Raw genomic sequence first — 23,995 nt, 5'->3', positions numbered from 1 at the left:
GACCTTCTTGGCCTCACTCCTCACCTTCCCCAAATTTCATTCTCCTTTGCTCCTCCCTTCCAGCTCAGGTTCCAGTCCTTTCAGCTGCTAACTCAGGTCCCACCCCACCCCCCAGCACTGCCTGTGCTCTGGCTGCTAGGCCCAGTCCCCGGGCTGTCCCCACTCCCATCAGGGGGCCTTGTGTCCACCAGGGAATCTGGGCCCCCAGAAGTATCAACCGTGGCCTCCTGGGCTTTTAGGGCTCTGGGCAGACCCTCCACACCAGAGGTTTAAGTAGGGAGATCAATAGCAAACAGTTGTAATGATCTAATTAATTATGGCAAAATTAAAAGCGAGTACAAAATCAATCTCTGATGGTGTTGAAGATGGAATTCAATTGAGAGCCCATCTGTGCACCCCCTCGACCGTATAAATATGCAGCCCAAGGACAGACCTAATGGCTGGGCCTTCCTGGGAACCTCTCTCCCCCTTCCTTCCTTGTCTGTACTGAGCTTCTATTTTCCTGCCACTGAATCTGTTTTGCTTCCAGACTCCTGGGCCTCCTAGCCTTGCACCTGCCCTGCCTTCAGCCTCCTCCAGGGTGCTCAGGCTCCCAATACTCCCACTTTCCTTTCCCTCCTCGCAGGCGGCTTTCCGTGCCTTGCAGGCCTGAGTCCCAGCAGGTGCATCCAGGCCTGCTCCCCAACGCCTCAGGAAGACGGAGCAATGCGGGGGCGGGGGGCTTAGGCTTCCTGAGCGCCTGGCAGGGTCCTCACCCCAAGTGCCCTGGCACTCTGGCTACTCCAGAAGAGGCCAGGGCGTTTCCTACTTATGCAGGGGCACCTGTGCCTACCTGCATCTGGCCAAGGAGCCACACCGGACGTTGTGTGGCTCAGCGGCCCGCGGCTTGGGGTGGGGGGAGGTAGGGCGGGGAAGGGGGGGCGGGCACCGGCGGCGTACCGCATTCCCGTTCCCTTCCCTCCGTTCCCGCTAGTGCTGGACGCGGGGCTCACATCCTGGCAGCCACAGTTAGGGAAGAGTAGGGAGGAGCCGCGGAGCCGAGTAGGAAAAGGACACCGCTGTCCTCCTCCAGGCGGCCCCGCTTAGCCGAGCCGCGGAGTCCTCCGCGCTCCCAGCCACTTTCTCTCCCTCCGTCCCTTTTCATTTCCACCTCCCGCTCCTGTGCCTTCATCTCCACAGCCACATCTGGGCGCACCTCCTTGGGAGCCCGGTGTCCCCTAGACGGCCCCAACACCCTTTTTGGCCCCTTCTGGCTAGTTTAAAGGACAACAGACGCGCACGACCGAGCGTGCCTGCCGGACGGGCCCGGCGCCAGCGCCGCAGCCGGGTTTGCGAAAGATGCGGGTTTTATTTAGTCTCGCAGAGCCTGTTCTGAAGCAGCGAAAACCACCAGGAAAGGGGAAGGGGGCAAGAATCAGCGGCTAGCTGAATTGTGGCGTTCCCCGATCACCGCCCCTACGCCCAGAACCAGGGAAACAAGGCGTTTATTTGATGCCTTCCATTCTTCCTCCGCCGGCCGGCCTGTCCCAGCTGGCTCTGACTCCCTGCCACTTGTCCCCTGCCTCTCCATCCTGGTGCCCTGGACTATCTGGCCCACACTGAGTTTCCAGATTTCTGTCTGCCCTCAGAGACCCCTCCCTCTCCCTGGTCCTGCCGCGGGGGCCCTCAGAGCCCGGGGGGAGACAGCCCGACGCCGCCCCACCCTCTCTTGCTGAGCCTCCTCACCTCGTTATTAATTGCTGTGCTGGCCTGCAGAATTGATTGGCGGCCCCGCTGGAAGAGGCTGCAGAGGCCTTGGCCTCGGAGCAGCCTGGGCTGAGGGCAGTGGGAGGAGGGGGAGGTGCCGGCTGTGGGTCCAGAGCTCCCATCTCAGCCTCACCTGGAAGGCTCTTCGGCAGTCCCCCACACGCGCTTTTTACACACCCTCACGAGACTAACACGCGCGCTGCCTCCTCACCACGAGACGCTTGGCCCCCAAGAGACACATCAGAAATTCTTAATTGGTCAAAGGGGCTCCCTCCTATTAGCTTCTTGGATGTATTCGTTAGCCGCGGGTCTCGACATGGGACTCGGGCCCTTCTCTGCCCGAGATTTAATGTGTACCTGTTCTTTTCTAGGAACAGCTACAGAAAGTTAAGAAATAATCCTGAATGCAGGTGACACTTAAAGTCTCTAAGTAAACACTTTTCCCAGAAGGACACCTTGCTCTGTCCCAGAGGGCTTAAGTTCAGCCCTTTTGTTTCAAGTTCAGGACGGCGGAGAGAGCAGGGCAGAGGCTTGCAGGGGTTGAACCCTCCGGAGGGAGTCCTCCCCTCCTCCCCTTCCCCAGTCCGTCACAGCCGGGAGGCGCGCACACCTACCCGGGCCCCCACAGCCACACACTCCCGGCTACGCCCCTTGCCGCGACCCAAGGCCACAGGACAGAGCCAGGGGAAGCCCGGACGTGCGGGCTCCAGGCTGGGCGTGGGCGCAGACGGCAGGAGTTTGCCGACCTGGGCCGATCCCGAGAGACCGCTCTCCCCCCCATTTCCTTGGGCCCCTCTCTGTCGCATCCAGCGCCTCTTGCCCCCGTGTCGCCTCTGCCCTTCGCTCCGGCCCTTTGTCTCCAGCCACCTCGCAGTCTGTCCCGCGCCTCGGCGGCCCTGCCCTCCGGCCTGGCCGTCTCGGGGGCGGGTCTCCCCCTGCCTTACCCGCTCTCGGCTCTGGCGCGCTCTCCGCCTGCTCCTCACATCCACGCAGCTGCTGGCAGAGGAGGAAGGGAGGGCGGGCGGGCGCGCGGCGGATGGATTTGAGACAGTAGATTTGGAGCCCGCTCGCAACTCCCGGGAAACTCGGCCCGGGTCCTCCCGCCCCTCTGCAGCTACTCCTCGGCGCCGCGGGGCCGCGCGTCCTCTCCCCTTCCTCTCCCCGCTCAACCGTTGTGCCTCCCGGCTTTGAGACCGGCGCTGCCTCTGCCCTGTACTGTTTCCCTTCGGCTGCCGCTTGCCGTCGTCCGTCCCCTCCCTCCGCAGCCCCTTTCCGCGCGGCGGCGGCAGCGGTGGCAGGGAGCGCGGGCGACGTCCCGGGTCCGCCCGCAGTGGCTTCCTCGACCACAGCCCGGTCAGGCCGCGGGCTCCGAGCCCGGCTGAGAAGCCGGTTAATCATTACTTAGCCACCGGCACCGCCACTCAGCCTCGCCCGGACTCTCTCGCCTTGACTTGGGGAGTGGGGGAGGGTGCAGCTGGCCGGGAAGAGACCTGTGCCTCACCCAAACCAGCCTCTTCCGGCCTTCAGAGACAGGTGCCTGCCCAGTTCCCTCGCACCCCTTGCTCCCACTCCCCCAGCCCCCCCCCCCCCCCCCCCGCTCGTGCCTCCCTCCAGTCGGCCTCTCGCCGCCACCGTCTCATCTCCGCTCTGGCTTTGGCAGGTTGACCGCAGGTACTGGGAGGACCAACTTTCTTTGTTTGGAGCCCGACCCGACGGGGTTTCCTTGTGCAAGTCCCCGCAATGGGCCGCTCCTCCCAGCGGTTTTGTCGGACTGGCCGGGGGCGGTGTCCGAAGCCACAATTCCCCTGGCTGTTGGGGTGTACATGAGGAATTTAACCGAGCCTCTAAGCAGTTTTGCTGGGGCAGGGGGTGGGGTGGGGGTGGGGGGCGTGCAGGAAGTGGACGTGGAGGAGTGGCGTTTGGGGTAGACAGAGCAAGTGATAAACCAGCACGGGATGTGGTATTCTCATTGAAAGGAAAACAAATCCTTAAAGGAGGAAGAGGGGGCGGTGAGGGGAATGTCCAGTGACCTTTACAGGATAGAAGTTGGCTGGGCCCACCCTCCCCACCCAGGCTAAGCACTCAAGCCTCTCTCTTCTCTGGAAGTTTGAGGGTTCAGAAAGCTGGGCCTGAATTCCTGTATCTATCACAGAAAGGTCTGGCTTTTAGAATGCCTGTTGGTTAGGTACCTGAGCTTGACAAGACAGGTGTAACTAGCCCCATTTTACAGGTGAGAAAACTGAGGCTCAAACAAAGAAACAAAGGAACTATTCATGCCGTGGCAGCCTCTTCTTCGTCCTTCAGCTGTGCAGAGACCCAGGAGAGTCTGGGGAAGGGGGACCCACTGGGTCCCAGTCTGAGCCAGGAGTAGCAGGGCCTCCCTGGACCTCTGCCACTCCCCTTCTAGCGCCCTATCGGCCTGCAGGCTGTGTTTCCCCGTTTCTCCCGGCTTGTCTGTTTCCCCAGCTCCCAGCCTCCCTGGGTTGGGAAGCCCACAGGCAGCAGCCACCTGGCTGGCCCGTGCTGCGAAGAGGCCGCTTTGGTGGCCAAGTGGCTTGTATTGTCGTTCCCCTCAAAGGGGCTGCGAAGCGCCAGGCGGGTGGCAGGGACCTCTTGTGAGGGGCAGCGGGGTTAGAGGGGGAGGGTCGAGCAGGATAAAGGCGCAGCACGTGCGCTGCGCCTCCGCAGGACCAACAGACCGCGCGGGCGGGGCCGCCCCGAGTCAGCCCCCCGCCCCCCCCCCCCTTCTCGCAGGGAGCCCAAATATTGGGAACAAAAGCGGGGAAAGAAGAGTGAGAGCAGGAGGGGGGGAGGGAGCAAGGGAGGGAGCGAGGAAGCAGAAATTAGGGGGTCTCAGATAAAAAAAAAAGAAAGTAGCTTTAGGGGGAATGTGCTGTGGAGTGTGAAATTGCAGCCCATGGTGCTCCATATTGTACCAGAAGCTCTTCCAAAAAAAAAAAAAAAAACCATCCTCCAACGTGACCAGAGGGCTAGGCAGGGGGAGGGGCGGGGAGAGGACAGGGAGGGGGAGGGGCGAGCTGGCGAGGGGGCCGGGGTGCTGCGCCCAAGGCCTGGGACCTGAGTGCCAAGGGCGTGCTCCCGCGTGTGCCGGGCCGCGGGCGTCCTTCCCGGAGTTTCACTGTCTAAACTTTTCTTGCTCGCTTTCGGGTGGTGGGGATTTCCGCAGGTGGGACTCACCCAAAGGACCACGGAGCTGGACCACGGAGCCGCCGCCCAGCGCCGCCCGCCGCTCTCCCCCTCTCTGCCTCCGCTCCTCTTCCCTTCGGACCACCCCCACACACACTCTAAACAGCCCCCCCCACCCGAACTTTAATGCGTTTAATTTGGTCCGCGCGGTGGGGAGCATTTCCTGGGGAGATACATTTAATTTCGGAATTTCTAATCCCCTCCCTCAGAGACCAGGCCTTAGCTCTCCTCGGGGCTCCCAGGGAGGAGGGAGGAAGGCTTGCCCTGCTGCCTGCTGGAGCCGCTCGAGGCCCCAGTCGGGGCACTGCGGGCAGCGGGGAGGTAGCCACACCTCTGCCTTTTCTCGCCGGGGCCGGGAACTGGGAACCTGGGAGCAGCGGAGGGTCGGAGGGTCGTGAAGAGGGGGCAGCGGACGGAGTGCACGCCCCACGGCCCTTCTAACGCAGTCTGCCCAGAAGCGCATCTGGGGACTCCGAGGTGCGAGTTACTCTTGGCTTGGGGCGCCTGGGCGCGGGGACGCTTGGGGGCTGCTTGTCGCGGACCACCGCCTCTGCGACACCGCGGCCCGGGCAGAGCAGGCATGCCGGGCCTGGCCGCGAGAGGCGAGGGTGGGAGCTGCCAGGAGCCAGGCCAGCCTGGCAGGGAAGGGAGCCGAGAAGGAGAAGGAGCCGTGATCCACAAGGAAGATTTATTGGGTAGATCAGATGCACAGAGGCGGCTAATGAAGCAAATCCCGAGATGGGTATCGGAGCAACTCCCCAAAAGTTTATTTGCCTTTAAATTTCCGCAGGGAGGCGGGCGCCTTGTTTGAAGTGTAAATGCCCCTAGGTTGGGGGGTGGAAAGGCCGCTTTGAAAACACTAGAGAGAAAAGGTTCATTTAGAGGCAGACGGGGGAAAGCAACCAAGCCTGACAGGTCGGAGCCTGGGTTGTGTTTGGGGCTGGGTTGTTTTCTTTCTTCCTCTCTTTTCCCCTTCCTCTTCTTTCTTCGTCCCTTTTTTCCCTTTTTTGCCCCCCCCCTTTACTGGACTCTATAGAAGAAAAAAGTGGGGCAGGGAGCATCAGAGGGAGAGGCCAGGCCTGTGTGCGACCTGGGTGCTCCCCCTTAGGGAGTTTTCTAGGCCTGCAGCAGGGCTGGAGCCGAGGAGGGGGCGCCTCCTGCTAGGGCTGTCTCCAGGAGGGCGACCTGGGAGCAGGGCGCAGGCTTGGGCTGTCTTGGAATTAAGACTGCGGGTGCTCGTGAAGGCAGACAACTTGCAGCATACTCTGCCCAGTGTGTGACAATGCCTGCTGTGCCCATTCTTACTTGGTAGTATGTGCAACACAGGGAGAGGTCCAGCTGGTTCCAGAGATATCTGGGCGTGGGTGGATGTGGGGGTCCGCGTGGTTCCTGCAATAGTTCAGACATAACTTCCAGCAGGACCAACCTAGGAGGAGACCCAGGGCTAGGGCTCCCAACCAGGGGGCCCTCTCTTCAATGGCCCCCTCCCATTCCTGGGTACCTACCTCCCCGAAGAAAGCCCAACTCTGGACCCGCTACAGTGCACCTGGTTCCCAGGCCTGGAAGCTGGTCCCTTTAGGCTGCGGGAACTCTGCTTTTTTTCCCCTCGGCTCCCCACACAAAGTTAGTGCGTGTTCGTGGGGTTGTGAGGCCAAAGGAAACCCGGGAGCGCCATCTGCAGGCCTTGAGGGGAAGAGACCAACCTTCGGAGCTGAACCCGGCGCTTTCAGCCCCGGGCCCAAGGGAGCACGCTGGGCTGCCATGGGAAGTGGGGGTGGGGGCTGAGAAGGGGGCTAAGGAGGAGGGTTTTTCCTCTCTCATAAGTTACCCTCGCAGGTGGATTAAGCAGATCAGGCTTAGGAAGACTGCGAAGGGAGGACAAATGCCAGGATTCCAGCCCTCAGCCCCCTGAGGAGTGGGAGCCCCAGACCATGCTGGGCCGGCTGAGGTCAGAGCCCCAAACGAGGAGTAGGGGTACCCTGGAGACCCAGGTACAAGACGCGTAGAGTCACGCTGAGTCGGGCTGAGTCTGACCGATGCAGTCCCAGATCCCATCTGCTGCCCAGGCTCCTGCCGGCGGACAGGCACAGGAGTCCGCCGTGCTGCCCCGGGGCTGCAGACGGACTGCAGGAACCTCAGGGCCGGGCAGCAAGAGCGCAGCGCGGGCTTCGCCCAGCCGCCCTGGAGCGGACCCAGGGAAGAGGGGGGAGGGAGCGAAGGAGGGAGAGAGTTAAAACATCAGCTGAAGTGCCAAGATGATTTATGAGACGAGGGAAAATATTTCATAAAGATCTCCCGGATATTCTGTACTTAACCGGTTAGGAGACAAAGGGCTTCTCCTGCCTGGTGCGTGCAAGCGGACCCAGCGAGCAAGGGAGCGAGTGCTGGCGAGGGCTGCGGAGGCTGGGCTAGCGGCGAGGGCTGCGGAGGCTGGGCTAGCGGCTCCGGCAGAAGTGGGGCCAGGCCGGCGAGCTGCGCCTCCTGCGCTCGCTCCGGATCCGCCGAGCTAGCCGCGGGCGGCGCTCAGCCGCGTCCGCAGCCTCCTCTTCTCCCCAGCCGGGGAGACCGAGCCTGGGTCTCCCGCATCCTTTTCTGCCAGCGACCTGCGGCTCCGCTCTGTTCCCTCTCCCCTCCCCCCCCCCGCCCCGGCCACCCGAGGGTCCTGGAGCCAAGTGCCCTGGGCGTTCCCGCCGGCCGTTGGGTCCCACCAAAGCAGGTGGGTCCTCGCCGGAGGTCTCCAGCTCGATGCCAAACCAAAGCGTTTTGGACGGACCCGAGAGGGCAAGGGGGCCCGGAGAGGCTCCAGGCGGGCGGCAGCGTGCTGGGCGGGGGCGGACAAACTGCTGGATACTTTGCTCGGGAATGAGAATTGGGTGTGCGTGGGTGAGTAGGCACCTCGGCAGGGAAAGGCGACAGGGAAGGGCTCGCGAGAGGAAGGAACGGGAGGGAACTCAAGAGCTCAGGGTAACGGGGTTAGGAGCAGGGTGCTGACGGGGTCCGGGGCCGTGCAGTGCCTGCGGGCACTGGCCGCTGGACAGCAGGGCTGGGGGAGTTGGGACCCAGAGCCCTGCTTCCGAGCGCTGCGCGCTCCGAGGCCCTCTGTCGTTGCCTGCATATTCATTAGACTGGCCGCTCTTTATCCTTATCTAACGTTTATCTTATCGCCGAGTTTCGTTTCTCAGTGTAGTTTTAATCCCAGCTCCCGTTCCTCCTCCCGCTGGCCCGCTCCCCTCCCTCCCTTTTCCTTCGCCCGCCGCTCGCTTCCTCCCTCCCGCCTCCCCCTCCCCTGCCCTCCCCGCGCCGGCACCGGAGTGACAGGCGCGGGGCCCTCCTCGCCGAAGCTCGGGGCTCCGGCGCTGGCGAATCACAGAGTGGTGGAATCTATTGCCTTTGTCTGACAAGTCATCCATCTCCCGGCGCGGGAGGGGGAGGGGGTCTGGAGGGGGCTTTGCAGCTTTTAGAGAGACACACACCGGGAGCCCAGGCTCCAGTCTCCGGCCGAGTCTCCTCGAAGCCGCAACCCACCTGGGGCCAGCCCGACGCTGCCGGCGCCGCTCGCCTCCCTCTAGCCCTCCCTCCCTCCCGGCCTTTGCGGCCGCCGCGGCGTGCGTCTGCCTTTTCCGGGGGCGGGGGCCCGGCCCGCGCGCTCCCCTCCCGCGGGCGCCGGCTCGGACATCCCGGGGATTGCTACTTCTCTGCCAACTTCGCCAACTCGCCCTACTCGGAGCGGCCCCGCTCCCCTCCTGGCGCCCTCGGGCCGCCCCCGCCCCGCGCCCTCTCCGACCGCTGCCTCTTGGATGACCGGGTTCCAGGGGAACTGAGCGAGCCGCCTGCCCCGCCCGGCCTCAGTCCTGGCCGCAGCTGCCGCGCGAGCCATGCGCCCCCCGTACCCCCTGGCCCGGCCCGCCGCCCCGGGGCCGCTCTGCTGACTGCCCAGCCCCGGCGCCCCGACAGTGAGAAGTTGCGGCCGCTGCGGCTGCAAAGCCCCGGCGGCCCGGGAGGAGTCCCGCGGGGAGCGCAGCGCAGCGCCCCCCATCCGCCCCCGCGCGCCCCGCAGCAGCCGGGCGCCCGCTCACACTCCCTCCCCCACCGTCCCTCCCTTTTCTCCTCAAGTCCTGAAGTTGAGTTTGCGAGGCGACACGGCGGCGGCGGCCGCGCTGCTCCCGCTCCTCTGCCTCCCCATGGATATGCACTGCAAAGCAGACCCCTTCTCCGCGATGCACCGTGAGTACCCGCGCCCGGCTCCTGCCCCTGCTCGCGGCTCTCGGTTCCAGCCCGGTCCAGTCCCAGCACGGCGCCGGCTCTCTGCGCTCGGGTCCAGTCTTGGAGGCCACTCTGGCTGCTCCCGGTCCCTCTCTCGTTCTTCCGTCCTCCCTCTTTCCTTCTCCGGGTACTCCTAACGCCTCCAGCTTCTCTCCCTGCTGCCTTCTGTCACCCATGCCTAGTCCCTCTGCTGCCATCCTCCCTTCCCTGGTGTCCGGCATCGGCCTTACTCCTTCCACCTGCTCTCTCTTAGGTCGTGGGATCCACAGCCCCGGGCTCTGGTTCCAGCCACCCCACTCTAGGCAGCCTTTTGCACTGAGCTGGGGGACCAATTGGCAGGCAGTTTTCAGGGTGCTGTATTTTCTGTCTCCTCTCCTCTTTTGCATACTCCCGCTTCCTCTCCACATCTCTACCCTCCTGGAACTTAGAGTTGTGCGTGTCCAGGGGGAGACTCCCAGCACAGAGAGCCTTAGTTTTAGGACAGTTGGGCACTAGGAAGAGTGTGGGGGTGGGGTGCTCCCTCCTGAGTCTCTGCTCCCAGCCTCTCAGGGTCCCGACAGCCTAGCGAGGGTCTTGCACACTGGTTTGGAATGTTCCCTTCCTCTTTCTTTCCTCTCCTTCCCCTTCCCTGTCTGAATTGGGAATCTGAGGTTGGCAAGATGTGGTGGTCATCGCTTCTCCTTGCATCTGCCTGGGAGATGCTCTAAAAACAAAGAGGGGTTTCCGGAAGGGAGAAATTGAAGTCAGAGAGGGAGCGGGCAGCGCAGCGTCCGGGGCAGGTTCTGCTCAGCTCTGGACGCTCCTCGCCTGCCTCCCACTCCTTGCTGAGAGCCGCGCTGCCGGCCACCTGGCCGGGGGTCAGCAAAGAGCGAAAAACCGAGAGGGCAAGAACAAAAGGAAGGCAAATGCTGAAGCTGGGGAGAAAGGAAAGAGAATTCAAAACGGGGAAGGAAATAAACGAAAATTGAAAGGAGATTACAGAAAAAAAACGAGAAGGGGCGAAAGGAAACAGAAAGATAGGGAATGAGAGAGTATTGTAATAACATTTGAATTTATTCAATCCATGGCATGTCTTTAGCTCAGAAAACTGTTCTGAGATTTTTGGGGAACAGACTCTCTCTTTAAAGATAAATAGGATTCTAAATAGAAAACTCCTCCCCATCTGTAGAATAACAATTAAGGATAATTTGTAACTTCTCACAAGGAAACTTTTAAAACCTTGTTTGGATCTGAAATTATGCCCAGAGAGCCAGGAGGCCGACCTGGCTTTTTTTTTTTTTTTTCCCCCTTCTCCCAAGATACATTTAACGTTATAGGGAGAGCTTTTTATTAAAAAAAAAAATGCTCCTGGGATAAAATGCATTTTCTTAAATACTTTCCAAGTACGGGGCACCCGAGCCGGGGGGGCTTCAGGCCGCCGCGGGTCTCTGCGAGCCGGACCGGGCAGCCTCGCTCCTGTTCCGAGGGAGTGAAGCCGGTCCACCGCCGCCTTGCCCAGCCCGCCTGCCTCGCGGCTGGCTGCCACGAATCTCCTCTGTTACCGCTTCTGCTCGGGGTCCGCAGAGCCCCGGCCGCCCCCTGGGAACCACTTTGCAAGCTGAGGGGGAGCAAGGCCAGCCGAAGGTGGTCGGAGAACGGCCGGCCAAGAGCCGCGGCGCCGGCCCGCGAGTAGCTGCAGCCCAGGTCGGCGCCGGCGGCAGTGGCGCAAACCGGACCCGACTGGGCGCCGGCTGCCGGCCGACCCCCGGCCCCGGACTCCTTCCGTGCCCCTTTCCCATCCCCACCCCTTAGACTGGGGCCAAGGGGCCGGGCCCAGAGCCCGCGGAGGCTGAATTATTCATCTTTAATCTGCCCGCAGCTGCCGCCTTTTCAGACCGGTAACGCGAGTTCTCCCGGGGCCTAAATTATTGATGGTTGGGGTTTGGATGGAGGGGAAGGGTGGGGAGTGGGGCTAGAGACGTGGAGACTAGAGGGGTCGGGGTGAAGGCAGCGGTTCTGGCCTTCCCCGGCTGCCCGACCAGGGGTTTGGCCCAAGCTTGTTCCAGGTCCCCTTAGAAGAGGATGGGAGAGAAACGGGGTGGGGGGCAGTGCAGATGTCCCCGCTTTCTCCAAAACCCGCTTGTAGCTGGCAGGGCCGGGGCTGCTGGGGGCCGGCTCAGTGCGGCCAATCTCGGCGCTTGGCTGGCTCGTAGCTGCGGTTGCGGGATTGCGCTGAGTACAGGATTTCCGGGCCGCCGTAGGCCGGGAGATTGGGGCGCCCGGCCGCGCCCTCCGGCCTGGCTCCGGCCTCGGGAGCCCGAGCTCGAGCTTCGCTGGAAACTCAGCGCCCTTTTCTCTCGGCTGAGAGGACAAGCGCCCTTGCTGCTCAGGTTCCTGGGCGGCTACAGGGACGTTTGCTGCTGGCTCGGGCCCGCTACACAGTGCCCCGGGAGACCTCGGGCTTCCGTGGCGGCCTGTGCCATGCGAGACGGGAGGTCCCCCAGGCCCTCGCAACGCGCTGGGCGGGCGAGCCCAGGCGGCCTGCGTTCCCGGGCTGCTGCCGGAGCCGCACCGCTGGCCACCGCCTCCCTGTCTCAGAGCGCAGCAGACCCCAGGCCGCTGCCTCTTCCGCCTTCCCTCCTCCACCTGTTTCCTTTCCTCTTTAGATTGTAGGGGGTTGTGGGGGAAATGGGGCCCCTAAGTATATAAACAGAATAGACATAAAGGAAAGAAAAACAGTGATCGAAAAACAAAGCGAACCGAAGTAGAACATTTTGATCACAAATAAATACAATGAAAGAGGTAGGAAGCAAAGGTGTGTGTGTGTGTGTGTGTGTGAGAGAGAGAGAGAGAGAGAGAGAGACTTAGCCCCTGTCGGGGCTCCTGCCCGACACATGCAGCAGCCCCCAAATCATCAGCCTCCAAGCCCTCCCTGGCACCAGCTGCCCCTTTGCCTGCGGCGCAGGCGGGATCCCGCTCTGCGCCAGTTGCCAGTGCCAGTTCCGTCCTCGGCCGGCGCTGCCTCATCCCGCGTTCCCAAATCCTTCCCCGCTGGCATTGATTGTGCCGCGCTATCTTTCTCCCCTTCGCCCCTCTTTGCTGTCGCCTGCCTTCTCCATGCCCTCTCTTTCTCCCGTGCGTCGCACTGGTCTCAGTGTCGCGTTCTTCCCCAGCGTGTGCGCTGCTGTGTCTTTACCGCCCGGCGGGTTCCGAGCCCCAGTTCTCCGCGTCGTGGTCCGCCCGCCGCCCTTCGCCGCGAGGTCGGGAGCATGTTCCGAACGCCCTGCGCGCTCCCTTCGCCCGGCCCGGGCTCCGGGCCCTGACTAATGGCCGGTCCCTGCCGCGTGTGGGGTGTTGTGTTTTTTTCTTGTCTCTCCCCAGCAGGGCACGGGGGTGTGAACCAGCTCGGGGGGGTGTTTGTGAACGGCCGGCCCCTACCCGACGTGGTGCGGCAGCGCATCGTGGAGCTCGCCCACCAGGGTGTGCGGCCCTGTGACATCTCTCGGCAGCTGCGGGTCAGCCACGGCTGTGTCAGCAAAATCCTGGGCAGGTGAGGGCCTCGGAGCCGTCCTGGGAGACGCCCTGCCTCTGTCCCTGCCAGCCCTGGGTCTCTGGCCTGGGGACTTGGCTAACAGTCGAGGCCGCTAAGCGAGACAGGGAGAGCCCCACCTCTGAGGGTTCGGCAGGGCTGCTCCTTTTGGAGAGGGTGCTCAAGGGGTAGCCAAGGCCCCAGGAGCGGCAGTGGAACCGGGTCACCCTGTGCCTGCCCTGCTCCAGGGCATGTGCCAGCTTCAGCAAGGAAGAGATGCATGGGGTGAGGGGAAGGTTGGAGGAATGGGGTGGAGAGCGGAAACGGGTCCCCAAGAGGAGAAGCGAAGGGAGGTGGTGGTTTCCTAGGGTCCTCTGTGCTTAGTACCCAAGGGCTGGAAGTGGTGCCTCAGCCCTGGTCTGCCCCAAGCCTCACAGCGCTGTCCCTTCTGCCTGCCCCAAACAGACGGCTGCACTTTCACCACCTAGGTAGTTGGGGTACCTCTCTCCCGTGGGGAGCATCCTCCCAGGGTCCCTCTCTGTGAGTCCCTCGCCCTAGCCAAGAGCCCACTTTGGAAGTGGACTCAGCCACACTGGGCCTTTTCCCTCGGCACTGCTGCCTCTCTCGGAGCAGTGGTTCCCGGCTCCAGAGCCTGCAGCCGCCCCCGCCCCCCGCCCCTCCCCGCCGCTGATCCCACCGACCTTCCCGGGGCAGGTACTACGAGACTGGCAGCATCAAACCGGGCGTGATCGGCGGTTCCAAGCCCAAAGTGGCAACACCCAAAGTGGTGGACAAGATCGCTGAGTACAAGCGGCAGAATCCCACCATGTTTGCCTGGGAGATCCGCGACCGGCTGCTAGCCGAGGGCATCTGCGATAACGACACCGTGCCCAGTGTTTCTTCCATCAACAGGTGAGCAAACCTCCGGGGCCTGCAGGGCGGGGCTCCAGCTCCTGGCTCCAGGGCTCCACTCTTCCTCCTTGCTCCCAGCCCCAAGTCCTTTCGGCAGAGAGAGGGAACGTGGAAGGCAGAAAAAGAGAGGGAGAGATGGACAGACAGACAGGGCTATCTCCTGTTCAGGGCTGGGTGTTCCCTGCCAGGCTTCTCCCGCCGGTGTCCTGGAAATGAATCCAAGTGTTTGTGGTAATTAAGACTCCAAGATTACCCGCCTCGGGATCTAGAGACAATCACAGCCTACAGCCAAAGCCTTTAAAATGCCCAGTGTCTATTCATCGCCTCTGAACAGACTTCCCTTTCTGAAGGCATGCTCCTATCCCCAGGGACAGCCTCCTGTCCTGGCTCCCCCGCCTGCCCTCCCGGCCAGCTCTCACAAAGGTTGCCTCCCAGGAGCCTGCCTTGTTAGCCAGCTCTGCACAAATTTCCGGCCCACAAGCACTTGTGTCCAAGCCTGTGGAGCAAATGCCAGCCAATAGGTAGAGATTGGCAGCAGGTAGAGGAGGTGGACAAAGCTTGGGATGCCAGGCAGGGTAGGAGAAACCAGGACCTTGAGGGTGAACCCAAGTCTTTCTTTGCCCTGGGACAGGTTCAGGCAGGTGCGGTCAACAGGGAATCAGTTTGACATATAGGATAGTTAGGTCTCCTAATCCCCGAAACACCCTAGTGTACTGTGGGAGAACACAGGTGCATACTCCACGCAGGTGCACTCTGGCCAGTGTGCCTGTCTGGGGCTACCAAACAGACAAGGGGCAGTTGGGCCCAAGAACCTGGGCTGGCTTTGCACTTGCAGAACTGTATAACCTCACAGTCGTACACCGAAATCCTGCATCAAGTCACACACCAGTGAGAAGCAGGTCCACAGCCCTCCGTTTTGAGGCGCCCCCAAATGAGGAGAGGGCTAAGGGTTTCAAGCCCTTGTTATTCTTCGCACTCTTCCTAGGCTCATTATCAGGACAACTAATAATTCAGATGGTGCCTTTTTCTGAATCTGGCATTACATGTCAAGGGCTTTTTCTTTTTTTTAAATATTTTGCAAATGATATGGAATTATCCCAAATCATCCTGAAAACAGCAGGTAAAATTAGCTGGTAGAATGTACCTTGGCTAAAGAAGATTCCCTCTGCCACACTCGTGCTGTAACGTACTGCGAGGCGACCCCAGAAATTATCCCAGAGTGTGCCATCTGTATTAAAATGGTTATTCAGTTATGAACAGGGTAACATAATACTGATCAGCTAATTATACACCCTCCGAAAAACCTGCAGCTCCCTGGGCCTGGCTCAGCCTGCTATTGAAAGCACAGCGATTTGACTTTCAGACTCCTTCCCAGCTTCCAGGGTGGTTTGGGAGAGGAGGGAGTCCTTTGCATTTAAAAGCTAGGGGAGGAGCCTGCGGAAGCTTTGGGGCTGCGGACCGGTGCCAGTTAGGGAGGGAAAGGGACACAGCCTGGTTTTCTGAGCCATCCGGAGACTCTGCCTTTGGGCTGACTGCTGGTCCTGGGAGTGAGTTGGAGCTGATGTCTTTGAGAGGACAGCAGAGGGGCCAAGAGTGGCCCGGCAGAGGGGCAGCACTGCTGGGACTGGGTGCGGGGTGGCGGAGCGTTTGAGAATGTTTGAAATGTTTGCTGGCTTCGGAGGACCTAGGATGTGTGCTGCTGCTGGAATATGTTTCTTCTGACTTGGGGTGGAGGCACGGAGCACAGGGCGGGTGCCATGGCAGTCCTGCCCAGCACCCCTTGTCCGCTTGCCTCTCAACATGTGCCTCTCGCTGGCTGAGATGTTTCTGGAACCTGGCTCAGGCATGAGTTTAGGAATGCTTTCAGACTGAAAAGCCGTGGCGGGCAGGGGACAGGGGGGCCCAGGATCTCTGGAGGTGCACCCATGAGAACTAGGAGAAAGGAGATGGGTGAGCAGCCTGAGAGATGAGAGCGGGGAAGGGAATGGCCTTGGCTTGACAGCTCTGGCAGCTGCAGACTTGCACAGGGCCCTGTCGCACGCACGCTTCCTTTGGGTGTGGAGAAACAGCCACCTGTGGGCAGGTGTTGTGGAGATGAAGAGGTAGTGGGGGGAGAGCAACAGAGAAGCCACTGGCAGCATGAGCAGCCGGCCCTGGGTCCAGAGTTAGGCTTCGTGGCTGGCTTTGTGAGCCAGGGGCACTCAGGCGGTTCTGTTTTGATTTGGGCCAGAATCCTCGCATCGTTCAAGTCTGGAAAAAACTCTTGTTCTTCCCAGTGTGCTGCCTCGTCGAGGATGGGTGGAGGCATCCGGGCCCTGCACCCTCAGCCTCGTCCCTTAGGTGCTGTGCTCTAAAGGGGGAGGGTTTGGTCTCAGCCGTGGAGTTGAACCTTGCAGCCTGATCAACCCAGGATGTTTCTGTGGGCATTGTTAAATGTGGTGCCCTGGGGAACGGGGCTTCCTGGCTTAGAGCGTTGTTGTGGAGGTGCCCCTGTGTTGGGTCCTTCGTGACAGTTAGGAGAGAGGGTGTGCGGGGGCCGGCGGTGGCAAGAACGGGTGTCCACCCATGCTCACCCCCCTGAGCAACCGCTTCTCATCTCCTCCTCCCCAAAACAGAGGCTGTCGCCGCACTTGAAATATGCTGTTATGGTTATAAACTAAATTTCTTCTCCTGCTTTAAAAATGGTTTTGGCATTCTCTGATCCTGTCGCGATACAGACTTGCTGCCCAACCCACGTTCTCCTTCAGCAAACCCACACAGAAATGCCCCTTGGAGCCAACAGAGCCCATCAGGGAGGCCTAAATACTGGGTCACTGATCGCTGAGCGTGGACTTCTCAGCTCGCGTGGCTGCTGTGGAGGGTGGGTGTTTATGAACAGGTGACTTTCCAGCGGAACCTGGTGTGGGAAATGGCCCGGAGGGGACGGGATGGAGGGAGATCCACGCTGCTGCAAGGGAGGAAAGTCGCCTGGTTACTAGGCAGGGAGGATTTTCCTGATCACATGCCAGTCTTCCGCACTGCCTGTGCTCTGGGTGTGGATGTAGTGCCTGTGAAAGACGGCGCAAACTCTGGACGTGTGGGACTCCCTACGAGCCCCAAGTGCGTCCTCATGGGATGAGCTGCCAGTAAGGGCATCATCGCTTTCTCGCCTCCGTAGTCCACTCCTCATCCCTTGGGCTCTGGGTGCTCTGTCCCTAGAGCTTGGAGTAGACCCGTCCACAGTCTGCCTTGCTGGTGCATCCTTTCCCTTGCCTGTTGGGCGCCAGGAGAGCACAGTGGTTCTCCCAGCAATGGCAACACTGGCTGCAAGCAGGCTTCAGCCCCAGCGCTGTCCAGCTGCCATTCGGTTCCCCCTGCCACACCCCACGCTTGTCAGTCTCCGATCTTCACAGACGTTTGGCAGTAGAGTGGGTTTTGCTCAAGGGCCTCTGCAGATGAGCTGGAAGCCACTCATCCTAGCCAAGAGAATGTTGAAGACATAGTCCGGGCCAGGGTCTGATCCTCCATCTCTGGAACTCAGGTTCCAGAATGTTGTACGTTTGGCCCTTGGATCATGAAGCTGGGCCAGAGGGATGGCGTTGCTCGCCACATCTCCATACCCTTACAGCTGTTTGGTGGTCAAGGCTACTGGTCTCATGGCAAAGAGCCAGGGCAAGTTGATAAGTTAATGAAAAACACTCCTACCCACAGAGGAATGGGAAAACAAGGACAGAGGACTTGCCTTCCATGGCTGTCCTGAGCCTAGCATGCAGGGGCGTGGATGGCAGGCACTCATGCCAGTTTCTGTCTGTGAAGTCCTGCTCACCTAGTTGTTAAGGTCACCCGTCGTTAGAGGAACAGGCGAAACAGACATGGCCACCCATCTGACTCTTCAAAAGGAGCTGGAGCTGTCCTCCGGAGCAGCCTGTATGTGTCTCCTTACTTGTTTTAGCCCGGACTTCTTGGCCAGCAGTCGTATCTGTCTGACTGCCTCTCTGTTGGCTGGCTCCGTGGGTGTTCAGGCCGCAAAACAGCTCTCAGGTGAGGGCGATGGCTGGTTGCCCTGAGCTCTTATCTCAGCTGGCAGCCCGGAGGAGCGGCAGACCCGAGGGCTCGTTCCTAGCAAAGCGGGTTTTGGAAGATGGGTGTTGGAGGGTGATGCAAAGAAGAAAAGAGAAGGGGAAACCTCAAATAAATAAATAAATAAATTGTGTCCCAACTGTTCTGAGAACTCAATAAAACAATCACATCAAATATGAAGAGGCATAAATCTTGTGTCTGTGCAGGTAACCTACTCAATTGCTTTTATTATCGCTCAGGCTACCTCCATTTATTACCGTCCACGGCCGGGGCCAAGGAGGCACGTGGAGGGTGGTCTCCACTGCAATCCTACACCCCGAGAGGCAACAATCAGCCCATACAGCCAGGGGTTCCGGTGGGCGCCCGGGAAGGGCCCATCTGTCTGCATGAAAACCAATCAATAACTCTGTAACCAGAGCCCTTGTCACAGGGAAATGGACAACACAACAGTTCAATAGAAGGGCCACAAGGGGAATTAGCCAAGTGGAGATGGGGCCAGGCAGGAGCGGCCCCTGGGGAAGGGAATCAGGGGTGCCTGGGGACGGAGAGCCTGATGGGGGCACCGGGCTGCCGCAGGGAGCTCAGTGGCTTCACATGTGCGTTGGCACAAGGTGGGGGAAGGAGAGGCAGCGGTTGGAGCTGGGGTGGCAGGGAACAGGTATTTGGGGGCATTTGGGGATTGGGCTTGTTGTGCTGCACACGGCATGTGGTTGTGGGGTGCTTTGGACTGAGATCGTACAGTTTCTAGAGGAGTAGTGGGGAACTCATCACACCCCCCTTCTTCCCCCAGGAAGCCTGCGCTTTGAAGAGGGGGCTTCCCAGGAGCCCACATGGGCTGCAGGTCCCGGCTCCCAGTCTTCTCAGCAGGGACCCTGTCATCTGCTCTCAGCCCTTAACTGTTCTGCAACTTGCCTGTTAGTGCTCAGGCTGCCCCTAGCTCCTCCTTGTTGCTACCTGGTGTTGGAGTTCTTGGATTAAAAGGCAAATGTATGCACTGGAGAGAATTCCCTTTTCACTTCCTGTCCTTGAAAAGAATGCAGTAAATGCTGCTCATCTGACCTGCGAACTCTGAGTCCCTGCTGCTGCTTCTCATGCCCTCCCCCCCCCCCCCCACCCCGGTGTCCAGAGTCAGGTCCTTGCGGGAGCAGCAGCTACAGGTGCAGCTCTGCCTCGGGCAGCTCGCCCAGCTGCACGGCTGTGTGGAAGGAAAGCAGAAAGTCTCCTGGGACCTGAGGACTGGGAACAGTGTCCCACAGCCAGTGCCCACACAGAAGGGCGATTCTGGACAGGTGAAGAGTTGTATCACCCGGGGTTCATCTGTCTACCCCTGAACTACTGGGCTGAGCCGGGTTTTCTCCTGTTGAACAGGCTGTTTCCGTGCTGCACGGGTGTAGGTAGAATGTATTCACAGTGGTTTCCCAAGTGTAGAGATTTGTGTGTGTGTGTCTCCCTGTGTCTGTTCCCGGGTGAAAGGGCGCTAAGGCCAAGAGGAGGAAAGGGAGGCGGGCCCTCGGGCGTGACCCACAGTGGCAGGGAAAGGCTGCACTGCCTTGTCCTTGGGCCCACCCTGTCAATCACCGAGGCAGACAATCAGGGTAACGGGCCTGGGCTGAAGATTCCTCAGTTGATGATTTGGGCAAACTGGGGCTGAATTTCCCTCTGATTATTGTGTGCCCTAGAATGTTGTAGTCCAATTAGCCCCTGGTAAGGCAGGCTTTGCTGCAGCAATGCCACCTTTGTGGTAAATGTTGGTGTGACCAGCACGCCTCCTCACTTTGACACCTGAGTCACAGCCCAGTTGGCAGGACTGGTTAGGGACCAAATGTATAAGTAGCTAAGAAGATGGTCTTCCCAGTACAATCCATCCTCTAGAGCAGTGGTCCAGTGACCCCCGCAAGGCCAGGGCCCCAGTAGGAGGTGTGGCCACAGCACTGGGACAGAGTGGTAGGCAAAGCTTTCCCCAAGATCAGACTCCAGGCCCAGTCTTACAGATGGCAAGAAGAGGCCCTGTGTGGCAGGAACCTTGCTTGGTGCCAGGACTGAGGCACGGTGGCTTAGGCCAGCATCCCATGTGAACACCAGCTTGAGTCCAGCTGCTCTGCTTCCAATCCAGCTTCCTGCCAATGCACCTGGGAAGGCAGGACACAGTGGCCTGAGTGATTGGGCTCCTGCACCCAAGCGGGAGACCCAGGTGGAGGAATGCTTGCTGGCAACTGGAAAAGATTGGAGTCCAGGTGGAACATGACAGCAATGGCAGATACCTTGGGGAGAAGGAGGGCTCGTACAGGGGAGCTTTTGGGGGTGGGGAGGGGGGATGAGAAGAGAATGGCCTGGCCCTGGAGAAGGGGCAGGCCCTGTGGACTCCAAATCCTTCCCCAGTAATCCCTGGGAACTCTCAGGTGGGAGAGGAGGCAAGGAGGGGAGGAGACAGAGTGGCTATAAAGCCAGGCTCCACCCACAACTTATCTTCAACAACTCCCCAAGCAACTGGAAGCTTGCTCTTCTTTTCATTTTCCCCGCATTTTATTTGTTTATTATTATTATTATTATTATTTTTGACAGGCAGAGTGGACAGTGAGAGAGAGAGACAGAGAGAAAGGTCTTCCTTTTGCCGTTGGTTCACCCTCCAATGGCCGCCGCGGCTGGCGCGCTGCGGCTGGCGCACCGCGCTGATCCGAAGGCAGGAGCCAGGTGCTTCTCCTGGTCTTCCATGGGGTGCAGGGCCCAAGCACTTGGGCCATCCTCCACTGCACTCCCTGGCCACAGCAGAGAGCTGGCCTGGAAGAGGGGCAACCGGGACAGAATCTGGTGCCCCGACCAGGACTAGAACCTGGTGTGCTGGCGCCGCTAGGCGGAGGATTAGCCTAGTGAGCCGCGGCGCCGGCCCCCGCATTTTATTTGTAAGGCAGAGAGATCCTCCATCCACTGGTTCTCTCCCCAAGTGCCTGCAAGAGCCAGGACTGGGCCAGGCTGAAGCCAAGAGCCCTGAACTCCACTGGGCTCTCCACACTGGGTGGCAGGGACCTAAATATTTGAGCCATCTTCGGCTGCCTCCCAGGGCATGCGTTAGAAGGGAGCTGGGTTAGAAGCAGAGCAGTCGGGACTCCAGCCAGGCACTGCGATCATGGGAGGCAGGCATCCTAAACAACAGCTTAACTCCTGTCCTGCACATCCATCCCTCGTTTGTTTTTAACGAGACGACATGATGAGAAGATGCTTTGTTTTCCAAGAGTATCCTACTGGCCAAGGAAAACACGGCTTTGGCCCAGGCCCACCCTTGGGCCAACAGTGGGCAGCCCTTGTCCTCCGTAACTGGACATGCCTACCTCTGTGCTTTAGACCTGCGCAGGAACCTCAGTGCAGGCACAGTGGGGTGACAGAGCATTTCCTTGGTCCAAGGGCTCCCGGAGAAGGACAACGTATAATGCCTCGTGGCCAGGGAAGAGAGCAATGTGGATGGAAGGGGACGAGAAGTAAGGAAGAGAGAGGAAGGGGGCAAGGAAGCAGGGCAGTGGAAGGGGGAGGTCGGGGAGCTGGGCTGGCTTGGAGGAGCTTGTTTGGGACTGGTGTGCATGGCCGGCACAGAACCGGCAACTACTGAGCTTGGAAAGAAAGTGGGGACCGGATTCTGCCCGTATGTGAGCCGGCGCCTTTGGCACCCTGTAAGGTCTTAGAAGTGGCTGGAGGGAGCTGGAGCTCCTGGCAGCTGGTGGTCCAGGCTAAGGGCCCAAGGGTGATGCAGGAGAGAAGAGGAGGGCCAGCCAGAGAGAGAAGGGTGGGCAGGTGTCTGAGAAGAGGGTGGAGCAAAGGCAGTGGCATGGGAGGGAGAAGTCGCCGGCGATGGAGGGAGCCGCAGGAGCACAGCGTGTGACGCCGGCCATCTGCAAGGCTGGCTGGCAGTGGCTGTGGGACTGCTGCAGTGCAGGTGCCCGGCAGCGTCCTGGCAGGTGGGAGGAGGGTGAGCAGAAGAGAAGCCGACAGGAAGGGAGGGAGGTCCGCGCTCCCTGGGGTTCCAGCTTAGCGCCTCTCCAGCCGGCCTCCCTGCTCTCCACTTGCTCCCCCTGCAGTCCTGCCTGAGCTGCAGTGATCTCCGCTGCAGCGACCCAGGCACGGAGAAAGCCAGAGCACGTGACTGGCGGTTCCCAGCAGCGCTGCGAGACAGGGCAGCGGGCGGCCAAGAGGACTCGGTTCACCTTGCAGGCACAGTGGAGTCAGGAGGTCAGGAAAAGGAAGAGAGGGCGGGTGGCAGAATGGGGGGGACAAAGGGGTCCTGGGGTTTGAGCAAATAGGAGTGAGGCTGGGGGCAACTCTCCCTGAGCCTGGTGCTCCCCATTGGGCCCAGGGGCTTCACGGGACCCAGCTGCCCAGCCCATGTCTGGCAGGCAGGTGAAGGAAGCTGAAGGAGACCCCAAGCCCTGCAGGCTGTGTTGTGCCTGCCTGACCATGGTGGCAGTCAGCGGGGAGACCCTCGTTTCTGCGCCTTATCCCATGAGCTCGTGTCCTGATTCTCTCGTGCAGAGAAGCCAGTGGCTCTGTGTCGGGGTCCTGCATGGCTCTGCCGTGCGGCGCGTGTGGACTGATGGTGTCTGGGAAGCTGGGAAGCTGCATGAATGGCCCTGGCGTCTTGGGGAGCACCCAGAAGGAGTCACTCTCAGCAGGCTGGGAGCCGATGGCTGCTGTGCGGGAGGTTTCTGGCTGAGGGATGACTGGGTCACAGCGTCGTGCGAAAGTCCCTGCTGCTGCCTGGACAGCTTGCCCGTTGGAGCCTTAGGGAACGCTAGCCTAAGAGGGTAGAAGCCCTGATGGGTCTGGCAGTGGGGTCCTGTGGGTCCCCCCACAGTCCTTGTGCAGGCACGCAGCTGGGTGTGAGCCTGGTGAACAGTGTGTGGGGGCTGCACCGAGGTGCATGTGCTGCTGCCCCAGGAGAAATGGTAGCCGTTGCCGACTCCCCAGGGACAAAGCCCAAGACAGCTGTCCCCTTCTCCTGTCCCTTACCCATCTCCTTCCTTCTTGTTCCTCAGCTTAGCTGGTTTGGGTTAGGAGGCCAATCTCAGTGGACTCTAACTGAAGAGAGAATGTGATAAGGAAGGCCATCCTCCCTCTAGGGACGCATCGGGGTTTCAGGTTCCCTGCCCTCCTGCCTCTCTAAGGAGCTGACACTGGGGCAGCAGCCTCTTGGCTCTCCATGACAGCCTGGCCTCCAGGAAGGACCGGGTGAAGGAGGCATGCCCGGGGCTGGGACTTGGTCTCCACCCAATCTCGAAGGTCCCGGGAGGGAAGATCTAATAGAGTTCTGGGTGAGAGAGGGAGAAAGTGGGGGAGAAACAGCAGAAGACAGGCAGAGGCGCAGAAGCCTTCCAGCTGGTCTGTGGGTCGCGCCCTGGGCTCTCTGCAGAGGGTCCAGCACCAGCAGGGGTCCAGCTCCCTCTGGGCCCCTGCCCTCCCACCCAGCACTGGCACATTTGCCTCTCCCCCCACCCTCGCGTCCCCTTCCCTTGGCCTGGAAGATCACGCAGACTCCTTAGGAGATGACCTCCAGGGCAGGTACAAAAAAAGTTGAGAGAAATTCATTTCATGGCCAGTGGCTGCTTAGGGAAGACGATTCCAGCATCTGAATGTGATAAATGTTAACTGAGCATTAATCGCATTAAAGAGGGCCCTATAAACTTTTCATTTCTAATTAAATTCGTCCAGTGATGCTGCCCAAGCGAGTACTCTGGGCCTTTGTTTATGTGCAAAATTAAAATGCAAATACAGTGGGATTTATTTCCAGGAGTGAAGTGATGGGCTGGACCTCTGATGACTGGTCTCTGGGCCTGTCAGGCCAGGGGACCCCTTCTTTGCAGGTGCTGTCCCTCTTGTGACAGACCCTGGTGGAAAGGGAGAGGCCAGAGCTCAAGGTCACACACGGTCAGGAATAGGGAGAAGGTGTGCAGAGAACTGAAGAGAAGGAGGAAAAGGCAAGAGATGGTCCAGGAACACGGGGAGGCCTTGTCCTGACTTCTGAGACTCCCTCCCTGCCCCCCTGACTCACCCCACTAGGAGACCAGGCCCCCAAAAGCTTGCTTGTGAATTACAGCGTTGCAAGCCTGCTCTGCAGCTCTGAGAGGAAGGGGTGCCTGGGAGAGGGCATCTGCGTCTGTGGGGCTGCTCCTAGAGGGACCGAGTGGTCATCAGCAGGGAGGGCTCAGGGCCTGGGTTTGAGGGTCCGCTGCTGTCCCCGTCACTGGGCTCTTCCTGCCAGTGCCCAGCGGCATGGACGGTGGAGCAGGGAGGCGCCAGGGAGGAGGGCGTTGTGCA

General features: G+C 60.4%; 1 protein-coding gene across 9 annotated transcripts in view; it reads left to right on the top strand.

The window, feature by feature from the left end:
* Positions 1-23,995, top strand: part of PAX2 (paired box 2) — a 90,619-nt gene that overhangs the window by 3,496 nt on the left and 63,128 nt on the right. For 4 of the 9 annotated variants that reach the window (XM_002718656.6, XM_070057377.2, XM_070057379.2 and 1 more), the window contains exons 2-4: positions 9,067-9,177; positions 12,577-12,745; positions 13,439-13,636. In XM_002718656.6, the coding sequence (XP_002718702.2) occupies positions 9,067-9,177; positions 12,577-12,745; positions 13,439-13,636 (478 nt within the window). Of the gene's footprint in view, positions 1-8,439; positions 9,178-12,576; positions 12,746-13,438; positions 13,637-23,995 lie in introns of those variants that run through there. The other 5 variants (XM_070057376.2, XM_070057378.2, XM_070057380.2 and 2 more) reach the window with 2 other exon arrangements.

This window comes from Oryctolagus cuniculus, chromosome 15 (assembly GCF_051225735.1).
Source record: "Oryctolagus cuniculus isolate XC-2025 breed Fujian yellow rabbit chromosome 15, ASM5122573v1, whole genome shotgun sequence".
NCBI classification, from domain to species: Eukaryota; Metazoa; Chordata; class Mammalia; order Lagomorpha; family Leporidae; genus Oryctolagus; species Oryctolagus cuniculus.
Note: the sequence above shows the minus strand (reverse complement) of the source record. Positions and strands in the feature narration are given on the sequence as shown.